The sequence below is a fragment of the Colletotrichum phormii genome, assembly GCF_030913505.1.
Source record: "Colletotrichum phormii strain CBS 102054 chromosome Unknown BDP81scaffold_15, whole genome shotgun sequence".
Classification (NCBI taxonomy): domain Eukaryota; kingdom Fungi; phylum Ascomycota; class Sordariomycetes; order Glomerellales; family Glomerellaceae; genus Colletotrichum; species Colletotrichum phormii.
The window spans coordinates 1,222,308-1,235,887 of NW_026851457.1; the positions used below are offsets into that span (position 1 = coordinate 1,222,308).

Below are 13,580 nucleotides of genomic sequence, written 5' to 3' on the forward strand. Positions count from 1 at the left end.
CTCAAAAGACAAAAGGCGTCAGTCATGGACTATTGCTAGGCTCTGACCGACAATGATCGAAGAGACCGCAAGGGTACTTTGACTCTCTGGTGTCGGGATCATAGACCACTAGTAGTCGAGTTGATGTTTTCGACAGCCGAAGCCCCAATCCAAGTCTCCCGAGAATCGAGACTTCAATGTTCGGTCCCAAAAATAACTACAAGCCCTTCTCTTCCGCTTCCACTTCCTCGCCTTTGCACATCTCTTGTTGTCCTCACCCTCTTCTCTCATCTCTGTATTTTTCTCCTTTCCGTTGTTCCTCTCGTCCGAGACGTAGGTTTTCTTCCCGCGCGCGGCATCGAAGAGTGGCCCAGGCTCGCGAATCGGTTTCGTCGGTTTCGTTCATACTCGATGGATCGGCCTTGGCATCTTCGTCGATAGCCGTTCGGCCGGCTTGTCGCACGATTCGAATAAAGGCTGGGACTACGAGTCATTAGAATAGTCCCATCTAGGTGTTACTGACTCCACAAGTTGTGATGGGATGACAGGTGTCTGGGTCGAGTTGGATGTTTGTCGTCGTTTCCATCGACCCATCAGATAGAGATGGACAGACGATTTCCGACGTCCCTTCCATAGTGCAAATCACCACCACGACAGTTGATAAAGAATCAAAAACAAATAGTCACAATAGAGAGGAAACAATTCAGTATATGTATCCGATTTTGTTCTCTGCCATCATCTATCCAGCTATACTACCGAGATCTTTCGCCATCCAAACCAAACTTCAGCTCCTTCTCTCGCCCATCCAAACTATCAACACAGCCGGCGCGCCGCTCCCGGCTCTACACCACTCCGGCGTTAGCATAACCAACCAAGCCCAGTCCCTAAGCTTCCCAGGACCCATGGTAACCAAAGAATCCTAACCAGTAAACTACACTTCCAAAGACTATGATTTCTCATCAAAATAATGCCACCAAACATTTGCATAACCAAGGCTCGCAACTCTGCGGAAAACCCACAGCCTCAGCCTCTACGGAAATTGTTGGTGTGGACCTGCCATAACGAACCAAACCTTCCAGAGACCAGACCAGACGGCACCGGGGCCCTCTCTGCCTACCCTTCCTCCTCCTCCTTCATCCCCCCTCATTTCCCCCATCATCTAGAGTACTCGTCACTCGATCAGAGGCAGAATAACTGCCTCAGCCTTGGACCTCCTGATCACCAACCACCTCACTTCCATTCCCTTTCTGCCGCCTCTTCCCTCTGAGATCTGTGCTCCGGGTGTTTCATTGACTGAGTTCCGCATCGTCATTTTACCGCCACGTTCCGCGATCTCTGCAAGCAGCAAGAGAGACGTCTTGGTCGCACCGCCAAGGTCACAATTAGAGAGAATAAGTGAATCTCCTATGCCGAACACGCCCCGGGAGTGTATAGCCCAAGTGATGGTGGAAATCCGTCACTAGTTGGCCCTAGCCAGCATGGTCCTTCCTGGGAGAGACTGAGGATCTAGACAGCATTCGAAACTGCCCGCATATCTAGTTAGGTGGCGGATCAACGCGGCCGAGTGGGAGTACGATGGGTTCAAAGCTCAGTCTCAAAACACATCTCGTCCCAACTTATTCCATCGGTACATCTTGGCAAGGCGACATAAAATACCACACAACCTTTGCGCCAAATCTGGCCGCGGATGTTCCGCTGCAGTTGCTAAAGCACGTCACCTTGATTCGTCACATTCCCCGATTGTGAAAGCCGTTAGTAGATGACTGATCGGAGCCGTGGCCCCCTTCTCCCCACGGTGGCCAATAAACGACGATCCGATCGGTGGCTGGCTTGTCTCAACGGCTGTTAGACATTCGATATCAGTCGTTGGCCGATGATCAGTTGAGGCTGCGGTACGTTTGGTCGCTGTCGTCTCAACTATGCATTGAAGCGGGCAGTTAGACTTTGTACAACTAGAACATCAAACTTGTCATGGTTTCTTTTCTGCACAGTGTCATGGCAGCATAACCGTGGCCGCATGACATTTTCAGAAATTTCCAATGACACGAGAAAACCATATTGAACCAGCATCTTGCCTTGGTAGACCTGCAAACCTAGACTCCAATCTCCACCGGACCCGAAGATGCAGTATTGGTCATGGCTCGATTGTGCTCCATTTATTGCTGGTCGTATCTGTAGGTACGGAGCACCTCTAGCCTCTGGGCTCTGAGTCTGGGGCTCGTGAGATTGTTAGCGCCCTAGTGCTCTGTTGGGCAACCCGATTCTAAGCGCGATGTAACGGCGGCTTGATGAACCGCCGTGAAAGTGCAACTGTGACCCTGATTGTGGAATCGACGGATTCTCTCGCCTACCAAGCCGTACGATGATGCATGTACGCTGTCTGGTCCCACAAGCGGTGATTTGAGGACACTTCGGTTTTGTGCTAATTGATCCAAGACATGTTTCCAACCGAGTTCAAACGAAACGAAACAATTAAATCTCCGGATCCATCGCCGGTATTTGTCCAAGAAGAGGGGCAAACAGCAAGGTGTGTTCGAGACTTCGAGTGCGCCTCGGTTCGGTTGGTGATGAGGAAATTGGGCCGCCTGGGGGAGAGCACGCATGAGAACTACAGTCAATTGACGGTGCGCACGGTGTGCAATGCGGAGAAACGGTGAGAACAAACTTCAAGTTAGGTCGCCCGAGTCGATCTACCTCATTGCCTACAGTAGCTTGGGTTCAGAAGGATGCGGGTGACGAGGAAGTGGCCTGGGCTGGATACGATGCTTCGCCCGGCTTTCTGGCCTAGAGGCTAGGAATCTAGATGGAGGTGGACCAAGAAAAGCAAGGTAGAATCTGGGAATATTGGTTGTGCTTCAACGGTCTCCGAGGGTGTTGCCTTGGTACCGGACATCGTCAAAGATTGGCATAGCAGGGCACTTGTCGACCGGGCCACCTGCTAGCGAGCCGTGTCCCGCCCGACGACCCGGACACTATCTAGCTTCAGATGCAAAGCGAAGTTTTGGCCGACAACAGTGAATCGGTGCCGACTTGCGCTTCCACTGTGGGAAGCTCGGAAGAAGTGCCAGAAAAGCACATGCAATTTGGGCGCGGGGACCCGGACCCGACCAGGAGATTGGGGTGGCGGCTGGCTGGCATGCTTCTGCTGCAGTGTAATATCGAACATGCAAGCTTGACACCAATTGACTCAGGGGGCCGCTGGTGCGCGGGTTCTCCGTTGGCCGCATCAGTGGCCGCAGAAGACATGAAAGGCCGCTGCTGGAGATGTATTGTGTGCGAGAATGCCGTCCTAGTCCTGTGCTGGTGCTGATAGTCCCGGCTGTCGGCTGCAAAAGGCGTAGCTAACAACATCTGGGTTGTGTTGGTGCATGGCATCCTCAATACGGCCACTTACCTACCGTGTACAAAGTAGAAGGTTTGGTGAATGGCTCACAGCGGTTCCTACACAGGAAGATCATCCCGACGATGCCTAAGTTGTGCATGAGATGGCCCCTTTGGTCGTCTGCACTCCGCATTGCACCTATGGTAGAACCAGCCAATTCACGGCTGTGGCACGCTGTCGGCACTGACCCTCGCAAATGACGCCAGACGCCCCGAGGAACTGCAAGGCATGGCGAGGCCAGCGCGATCCCATAGTATCTGTAGGTAAGTAAGCCTTGCTATATGTAACTTGTCTCTGTCCCCAGTGTCGCCTACTTTTCCAACTTCAATATTGATTCGGCGCAGGCGCCTGGAGCTTTTGCGACAACGCGTGCAGAAGGAGAGGCTCGAAACATTCATCAGGCGAGCCGAAAATAGCCAAAACACGGCGGCAATCCCAATTGTGCATGAAACATGGGGCTCACGTTAGAACAAAGACGCCATGGGTTCTCTGGGGTCCTCGGAGCTCGAACGACGTTGTTGCTTGAGTTCGGAGATTCGTCTATTTGGCGACGATGACCGGCCGATAGCGATGCAGCAAACGGGGCTGCATGTGGTCAACGGTTGACTGTCAACCTCGTCGATTGCAACCTGGCCCAAATTCCATTGCTGGATCTTGGCCGTTTTCTGTGCAGACATGTTCCATCATATAATTTCGCAAAGACCCAGTCTTCATTTCCCCATGTTGCCTGTAACGTCGTAGGTGACACACACTTCGCTTTTGAGGGTTGTATCCGTCCATCAACAGCCACCTCTACCAGTGTCTAGCGACCGATCCTCTTCCCCCCCCCCCTAGCCAACCGTCTTCTGGCTTCTCTCGCGCTCGGAAGACTTGTCGGGAGCCTTGAACCGACGTGGGCTCTTTGAGTGAGGAGCGACGAGGGTGGTTGGCCAGATTGACGTGACATTGGGGGTGCGACACTGACAGACCGGATGACAGGCTCAGGGTTTCTAGTGGGCCGCGTCAAACGTTCCTGACAACCTGGGCTATTGGCCCCTTCTTCAACGGAACTTTGCGATTCGTGAAATGGGTCCCCAAAGAGCGTCCAAACGAGATTGAGTTTGCAAGGGCGACCTTGTCCTCCGCAACGAACCACAGCCCGCAAGGCGTTGAGTCGACAGACAGGTGCAAAACCACTGCCAGCACCGAGCAGCCGCGCCATACTGTCAATTTGTCGCTGGCGACGATCATGGGTAACGCAAAGTCGTCCGAATAAGGTTGAGACCTTTTGGAATTTCAAGATTCCGATCAAAGCTAGACTAGACTAGACTTGACTGATGTTATGTCTAGTTTTGTTCGTGTCTGAGCCGAGGTATGTCCTTGTTATTGGACTGGTTCGGTATGCCAACAAGCGCCGCAAGTAGCCGCGGATCATGCACAGGTTCTTGATAGGTATCGTTCAGAGGGCGCATTAGGTGTGCACACATGAGCAGCGGCAGACTCGGATATGTCATCCTGTCATAGAGAGAGGTCTTAGTTGAACAACCTGTTTCGCATGTCAGCTGCCGAGACCCTGGGCCATAACAAAGCCTCTGGACGAGCAGAATTATTGCCGTGACATTCGGTCAGATGTAAGAGATTGCCAATCTCTTCATATCCAAACCGGCAATTCCCCCGCAAGCAAACTGTAGACTGGTGATGCTCGCAAGTCAAATATCAAGTTGTCCAACGTCAGGCATAATCGGGTATGCTTTCGAGGCCGAAGAGATCTTTGGCTAGGTATCTGGCATCGAATGACAGTGTAGCGTTGAGCCCGGAGTCTTGCACAGCAGAACGTTTCGTTGTTGACATTTCGAGCTGTATTTCAACGTGAAAAAGGAATGCCCCTCGTCGGTCGGCCGAGTGCAAGTTTTTCGGGTTGTGGGTGGAGGGTGTAGAATGAAATGAAGCAGTGGGTCACAAAGCCGATCAGCACCACGCTGCTGGAGACATCCGCAAGACTCCATACGGCATGACTGTCATCGAATTCAAGTGCAGTCAGTGATCAAATGCCGAATGATGCGAGCGAAGTACGGATAGAAGAGCGGAAAAGCGCATCACTGGTAGATCTAACCTACTAAAATACGCAGTCGCCAACAGTGCATAAAGCATGTCCCGCCTTGCAGGATGAGAAAGATACACGCGGCTTGCGCATGGAACATCGAATTCGTAACATGGCCCATCGTGATCCGACAAGACTTCTGTATCCCACAAGCGCAGACCGGAGGCGCCAATCCGTGTCAAGCTGCCATACACTTCACCCTGCTGTCGAATAGCATCATGACATCCGGGCATCAAATCGAAGATCGGCTGCCACCCACCTGACAGCGGCTGGAATTGCAGTGAAGCACGACATACACGGTGGGTTTGCGAGTCGGACAATGCGAACCTGGGTTGCAAGGAACGTCTCTAGGGCTTGTTAATGCGATCCATTCCCGTCCCGCGGGTTAGCCATTCAGCCAGACTTATTTATCCATAGTTCTGATCGTCCTTGCCGGGTATCCAATTCCCGTGTCAATGCCGTGCGCGGCATGGCCCAGCGGACGCCGTTGGCGGGAAATATGCCGGGAAGTTAGAATAGCGGACGTTAGACGCATTGATTGCATGCATGCAGCCTTCACACAGTCGAAGCGTGCTGGAGAGGACGCCGCTTGGGCACCGGGTCGAATTTGGCCCACGGACAGCGGAGATGGCGAGCCAAAAGCGGCCGTATATGTCTCACTGTACGGCTAGACTGGTGGTGAACCGATGAAGGCTCAAGTTGTATAGAGATAGTGCTATGGCCGCTCAACACTCCTGTCTATGTTCCCGTCTCTCGTCGCAGGAGAGGACATTGGATTTCCTCTGACCTCTAGGAAATAGTCTCTGCGAGCATTCCAGCGTGAGGACTTTTCTGAGGAAACTGGCCAGCGGAGCGAAACCCGGCTGATAGTTCTTCATCCGCATGCCCCTGATCCCCTGCCGGACATGGAACCTATTGCGAGGGGACTTTTCTTGGAAGCCGTAAATCGCTGCAGGGGTGTTTCACAGTATTCCAGAAAGATTGCCGACGAAGGTGTCGAAGAGTGTTGCATAAGCAGGCGCGGATGGAAATTTGGGGGATGATGCCATCCCGCCTACGGCGGAGGAGGTTGTGCAGGGGGCTCGGTATGGAATAGAGCTGTGAGTCCTTCTTCTAGAAGACTGAGGGATGGTTGACAGGCCGAGGCGAAACATTAGTCCAGCTGCAAGAGACTTGGAGATTCCGCAGCCTTGTCGTGTGGCCAGTGGCATGCCAGTCGAGACAGTGCAGCGCCTCCTCCTCGGACTTTGGTGCGGCGCGACCTGGTCATCGTCCTGCAGAGGGGGTAAAGGTGTCGGCGATTGGCAGGGGAGCGAGTGGGCAGAATTCCAGGAGGAATCTGCTAGGTATTGCATAGCCTTGCGGCGTTCGTTTGAAGGGGTGTTTGCTGGGCTGGGTGCAAGTAATTGCTCACAGGTTGGGAAATTCTCCTTCTCCTCCCATGGTGCCCCGCCGAAGGGTTTGCTCGCCGGCCAAGACACGATGTCAAGAGCGAGGAGGTTAAACTGAGTGGCATTCATGTCGTCCATTGTTAATGATAGCTGTCGTGTACGCATTCGGGGGATTCTCCTTATTTTGTCCGACAGCGATGTCTATCGCGAGCTGGCTTATTGGGGCAGATGTGCGTACTCTAGGCCAATGCGAGGCCGGGGTCATGCAGGGCAAGCCGCAAACGCCTCCATTTAGAAACCCTAGAGAGGATAATATGGCGTCGGTGATGACAACGGAGGCCTCTCCCAAACAGAGCACATCGGACATTGCCGTGATATGCGAAATAAAAGCAAGTGACGGAGCCATATAGACTGTTTGCGTCTGCCCAGTGAGTGCTCTGGTGGATGATGTCGGGCGGGCGCTGACTGACAGGGCGCCGAAGTGGACGAGGGTTGGAGGTGGACCAGAGCGGAGGACGACGGTTTATTTGTTTCATCGATGTCGAATTGGGTAGGCAGGTTGCAGAACAGGTTGAATGCTGACAATATCAAAGATTTGGATTAGGAGAGGCTGGTCGGAAAAGAGTCGAGTCAGGTCAGAAGCGAAACAACTGTGCATCTTGAACACGTCCCGCCATGAAGAATGGGATTGTGCGCGCCGAATTTCTTCATGCGGATGTGGGATGGGGAGGGATTCTGGGAGAAAGGGACGCCGGGAATGGAAGGAATGACAAGGACGGAACGGGGAGAAAGAGCCAACGGCAACCTTGGGACTGGGACGTATCGCGTCAAGTAGGTACCTGAGGTAATAAGGTAGCTACGTTCTTCGTTCGAGGCAGATGTGTACCTTCCATGCCATATATCAATGGAAAGTAAAGGCATTTCACTAATCTCAGCGATTTGTACCTGCCTCTTTTGAAGATCGCGCACGATCAATCCAAGGTGACATATCTTAGGCAAGAGGGCGATAGAACTTACTACAAATACAAGAGGGAAGGAACGAACGACTTCGCAAAGTCGCAAACACACGGCGGAGCCATCGTGCCATCCACTTCCTCAGCGGGATGGACACTGAGGACCAGAAAGAGCGGAGACATGTCACATTTAATGGGTCTGAAATACCTGACTACCTGGGTACGTATCCTCGGTGGGCCCGCACATCGGCACCTCATTGTGAAGGTGCCCTGCACCGAGTCGTTGTGCGAGGAAGGAAGTAGCAGGGGAGTGCCGTCTTTCCTCCGTTTTTGCGCACCGTGGTCACCAACCCACTTGTAGTGTTTGAACACCGTGCTACCAGCTGCTTCCTTTCGCACGGTATCACCAATCAAGGCAGGAACAAATTCAAGACCTGGAGTCACGTCGTGAGCGGGCATCGTCTCCGTCTGTGCCTTGAATTTGTCTCTTCCGCCTTGGTCAAGGAAAGAAGATGCGGTAATAACAAGGCGAGATTGAATCCGTCAGGTCACAGGTAAGGTTGTTTGATCCGTTCCTCGTCAGTTAGGCCGCGCGACGATGGATACGTACCGCTGTTAGGTAGGGCAAGGTCCAAGCCCGGGCAAGGCTGGGATCATTGACAGCTGTCAGATGAGCCACTCTCGGGAGCTTCAGAACTTCAGGGCCCTCAACGTGTCGCTTGGATGCTGGTCCTGCCAACACCAGCATTGATATCTGTACTCCTGGCAGATACCGCAGTCAAGTAAGGTAAGGTATGAATGGCTACCCGAGTCTCCAAGGTGGCATCGAAGCGTCAAGGATGGATGGTGTGTATGGCTACCTTATGTGACCATTGTGCACGTAAGTTGATGGAAGATGGCGCTATCTATCTCAGATATCCGAATTCTTTATGGAGCATCAGTCTGTGCTGTTTTCATACCAGCTGAGGTTCTCTCGTCCTGACAAAGAACTTACTGTGTAGAAGAACTCACGGTCCTCTACCCCGTTTCCCCCCGTGTGGCCCATTCCGCCCCGTGTGGAGCAGCCCGGCGTTGGCCGAGGCAGGGCGCAATTGAAGATTCGGATTAAGCATGCGCTTCATCAACACGGACAGATAATGCGAAGAAAAAAAAAACGTCAATCTTGTCTTGTCTTGGAAATACGTTTTACCCGTCAAGCCAACGTCTGTCCAAGCAGTGTCTCAGAAGCTTCCATTCATGCCTTGATGCCTGCCACGACTTCTTCTTTCCGCCGCGCACAGACGGCAGGGTGGAGCCGTCGACTTCCGGTCCGGGCACGGCACCCAGGGGCAAGATCAAGGGGTGCAGGGGTCAGGAATGTACACGTCAAGGATCTTGTCAAGCTGTCTTCGCTGCCCGTCAGGGGACAAGGGGTGAAGTGGAAAGCTCGGAGGCAGTGGGAGGTGGGAGGTCAGAGAGGTGACACAAAAAAGTGAACTGTGAGGAAAGAAGTTTAGGCAGAGGAGAGGATGAAGATGATGGGCGGTGGGGGGTGACCAGGGGCGAACAAGGGGAGGAGAAAAGGACCCGGACGTGGATGATGTTCTTCTCTCCGCAGAAACGGCCAAAGCACAGTGACTTGCAGCATCGATGGTCAAGAAATGGCAATGATGTGCCTACGCGTTGCTCGAGTATTCATTTATGCCGCGGGGAAATCGAGGTTGAAAGAGAACTAAAAAAAAAAAAAAAACAGACAAGAGATTGTCTCAACTGAATCTCAATCGGCCCATCTCTTGCGTTCACGTAATAGTTGGATGTAAACCCCTAGGGGACCTTATGCCAGGGCTGATTCATCTGAGATGCATCCATGGTGGCACAGGCTGTTGTTTATCTTGTCGGATCCCGCCGTCTCTTATTCACTACAATTTACACTTTGCACAGGGCAGAAAATAACCGGACAGAGCAGGGATTCTCCCGTTGGGTGCAAGGCGAAGCCACGAAGCAACGCAAATGCCAGAGACTAGTATTCCGTAAAGCAGAGACGATTTCCGTATGCAGGCCCTACCACCCGAATGATCTTCCCCTGCCTTTTTGTTGCCTTTTTTCCCGACATCCACCCAACTTACTCCCAGTCAGTCTCCCACTCACCTAAGGTAAAGTTGCAAAGTCTCAAGTCACTCACTCACCCACTCACTCAGTCCACCTCATGGTGACTTACCTAAGATAAGGTACAGATGCAGCACCTCGCAGCTCGCCCTGTCCAGTCTCGCTCCTACCAACGCAGCTTGCGTTACTTCACCCACCTTCACCTGCCTTAGCTCAGTTTAGCTCCAGATCAGGCTACCTTACCTGCGTTACCTGAGGCAGAGACAAGACATTTGACGCATGGTGGTGTACCTCGACACGGTCCAACACGTGTGTCGGTACTTTCTCGGACACATGGAGCACATGAAGCAGAGACACCTTAAGGCAAGGCCAACATACCGTAGGTAGGTCTTGAGGTGTGGGAGAGGGCAGAAGAAGCATGGCAGGTCCAGGTCCATCTTTCCCAATGTGGTCTGTTGCTCTGTTTCCCGTTCCTTAACTTGCCTCGACGAAAGTATTCCGTACATTCCTTCTTTTCCCAGCCCAGCCTTGCCTTACGAAGTTACGACTAATATGGCGCGGTACCTGTCTACTTGTGGCGTCCAACGACACAGACACACCCGCGCCCGTCTCGAGGACGGACCAAGTATCGCCTACTTCCGCCATCCGTGCTTCCTCGTAAAGACTGAAGTCACTTTAGCCTGACAAGGTACCTTTAACTCAGGTAGTCCACGCATCTCCCGTCTCAATCAGCACTTGCCTTCAAGGGACATCCTTCCTGCGCAGCAAGTAACCGGCCTTCGCGCCGCGATCCATCTGAACGCCCTTTCCCTCTTAACCTTACGGTCCTTACCTCTATACGGATACGTACCCAGGGTGTATTAGGTCGTCGATCCAGACGTGCTTGCCATTCCACTACCTGCACGCTCCATTGCTCCATAGTGCCAATGGGTGTGTGGATGCACCTGGGTATTGCCTGCCAGTGTCTCTTTCCCCATCTTTTTGATATGCATGGGTAATGGCAATACCGACATGGAACGGTTACAGAGACTGAACGGAATTGACATGGGACTCGGGAGGTAGGCTAAGGTAGGGTAGGAACGGGAGACCAGGTCCTAGGTGAACAATTCAGCCAGGTGAACGCCTTCCACCTTCTCCCGTCCTCCTCCTGCTCTTCCCTCCAAGCCAATCGACTCTTTCCATTGTCTATTTATCCAAGACTCTGTGAGGTATCTTATTCTTACCTAAGGTAGGGTAGGATAGAGTAACGTACCAAGTCACTTTGACGTTTACTCTCCTCGCGCCTCACGCTTCACCTCCTTCTTTTCCTCTCCACCGATGGATATCAGATCTGTTTTGCCCTGTTCTCCTTTTCATGTTCCTCCTCACCATTCCCTGGCCTGATATTTCGTCGTTTACTAGCCCCTCACTTTGGCCGGCATTAACCTTACATGAGATCCACTTGGACATCCCGACGGATGTGGCGAGGCCCTCTTCGAATGCTCCCGTCAAAAGTCCCCTCCGACCATCTTCGGTACCCGTGCCGTGTCTGACGTTCTGCATCATCATCTCTTTATTCTCGCCGCATGAACGCACAAAGCAGGCCAGGACCCGTCAGAAATTGCTTCTAAATCCGACCGGGCCTCTCTTTCATCTGCGCGCCCGTCTCAGGCCTGGGCCATGTTCTTCATCTCGTCGTTTCTCATCTTCAAGTCATCGATTGCTCATCAACAAGACGGCACGAGTACTCAGCTGGGCAGCAAAAACGCATACCCTATGTTCGGATTACTTTCCGCCTTGCACCCAAATTTGATACATCGGAATACCCAAGCTCAACAACAACAACATCACCAAGCTCATCTTGAGTATTAATCATCAACCGCCGTCATTGAGAACGCTCACAGTATCTGGTACACAACACAATACGCTCTGTTCCAATCGAACACCGCGACAGACCACCCAGCCGAGTCCAGCCCAGTCATCTTGGCTTCCTTGACCGCCCCCAAACCTCCGCTTGACAGGTCGCTTCTTGCCGAAGGTTGTCGACTGACCACATCCGGGACGACCAGGGACGACTCCGCCAAGAGACTCGAACCTCGCGGCACAGACCAGAGCGACACAGGGATTGTTCATCGGCTTCTCCTTCTCAGTTCCTCTGCCCCCGCCGGATGGCAACCAAGGCCTGGGCCTAGTCCATATCTCCCCAAGAGTCCCGTCCAGTATTTAGCATCCAGTTCCTCCAAGCATCTTGATATGTGTAGGAAGTACCTATTCTGGCAACCCACAGTCAACCAAGACAATAGAACCGGACGCCAGCTTACCATCTGGCTCTGCCCACTGGACTACGCCCTTGCCCACCCCCTTTGAAGCTTAGAGGTCAATCCTGTTGCAGACCGATCGAACTGTTCGCTCCTAAGTTAGACCGTCCGGCATCGAGACATGGGCTTGGAGTTTCTCTTTGCATTGTCATCGTCTCCAAATCGCGGTTGAAATCCCCGATATTCTGAAAGCCCCTCCGAAAGAGAAGGAAAAGGGGATACATTGGTACGACACGGTGCATCGCATCCCACCTTGAACTGCCACCCCCCCTTCCCACTCCTACTCCCACTCCCATTCATCCTCCATCTTGCTGTATCCGTACGGATAGTCCTGCCAGAGAAGAAACAGGCAAGCATTGGCCAAGTAAACCGTCTCGTCTCTTGGGGCAGGGTTCAAGGCGAGGCAGGTTGGGGAGACGGAGACCTGTTCTTCCTCGGCACACCCCACCCCCAAGCTTCTCTTTTGCTCAGTGCTCACAGCTTGGCTGACCGTTTTCTTTTCTTAGTATTCCCAGTCCTAATCCCATACTCCCAGTTCCAGTCCCGGTCGTTGGACGCCTCCTTCCCATCTCCAAACGTCTCCTCCATCTTGTACACGCCCCTTCATGCGGCCCCTGAGGTACGGTACCCTCTTCTGCTCCACCCGTCTTTTCCTGATCCCGACAACAGCTTCCAGGGCCATTGAGACCTAGTTGGCCTGCCCGACTTTATATCAAGATCACTGCTTTACCTCCTAGTTGCATTTTCATCAACCATCTATTTACCGCACCAGGTTCGACGGCATACCATCTCGGATCTTCTTCCGAGTCCTTCTGCTCCCTTTCCCATTTCTTTCTCTCGTCGCAATAACCTCGATCTTACTCGACACTTGACACTCGATAATCGAAACTCAACACTCGGCAGCTTCATGAGAAAAGACGTTTAGGTGGCGTTTTGGTGGTCGCAGAAACCGCGGGCAAGTACACGCGCAACACTTGGTGCGCCCGCTACGCGCCACTCGTCGTGGAGGTCGAACTGTCCATTTCTGCCACGGTGCTGTTGACGTACCACTGAGCTCCTCGACCGCTAGGGACGGGTGTAGCTTGCTTTTGCATAGGTAGGCCAGACCCTGTCTATATCACCAGCACATGCTGTGTCTGTGTGGATATGCAGAGAGAGAGGTCGTTGTCGCTGACCACTTAGAAAGTAGGAAAGAGCCGCTTTCTTAGATACACTGGCACTACTATTGCCTCGTACCCTCCAACTCTCCTCTTGTTGCCCCTCCGCACAGGAACATTCCGATCAGTCTCCCCTGTTGCTGTCCTGTGTCCCACCTCGAGGGATCTGCGCCTGGTACTGTGCTTCGGGCTACCATCGTCTGGCAGGGGTCTTACCATCAACTTCTTTGTCGCATTAAATCTCCTCTTCCCACAC

The 13,580-nt window shown here is 52.8% G+C and overlaps 3 protein-coding genes across 3 annotated transcripts; 1 reads left to right on the forward strand and 2 right to left on the reverse strand.

Moving 5' to 3' along the window:
• Nucleotides 1–185: 185 nt before the first annotated feature.
• BDP81DRAFT_433015 (uncharacterized protein) lies at nucleotides 186–625 on the reverse strand. Its single transcript, XM_060590832.1, has one exon. The coding sequence runs from the start codon at nucleotides 471–473 to the stop codon at nucleotides 267–269; it is 207 nt and encodes a 68-aa protein (XP_060443156.1). The 5' UTR covers nucleotides 474–625; the 3' UTR covers nucleotides 186–266.
• A 5,632-nt stretch (nucleotides 626–6,257) lies between these two features.
• On the reverse strand, nucleotides 6,258–7,202 carry BDP81DRAFT_60627 (uncharacterized protein). Its single transcript, XM_060596043.1, has one exon. The coding sequence runs from the start codon at nucleotides 6,995–6,997 to the stop codon at nucleotides 6,404–6,406; it is 594 nt and encodes a 197-aa protein (XP_060443157.1). The 5' UTR covers nucleotides 6,998–7,202; the 3' UTR covers nucleotides 6,258–6,403.
• On the forward strand, nucleotides 7,203–8,786 carry BDP81DRAFT_493924 (uncharacterized protein; the record flags this gene model as incomplete). The annotated part of the gene is made up of 6 exons (XM_060595370.1): nucleotides 7,203–7,663; nucleotides 7,864–8,005; nucleotides 8,147–8,339; nucleotides 8,480–8,572; nucleotides 8,605–8,665; nucleotides 8,748–8,786. Exons 1-6 carry the CDS (start codon nucleotides 7,508–7,510, stop codon nucleotides 8,784–8,786), a joined length of 684 nt encoding a protein of 227 aa, XP_060443158.1. The 5' UTR covers nucleotides 7,203–7,507.
• Between the last annotated feature and the right edge of the window lie 4,794 nt (nucleotides 8,787–13,580).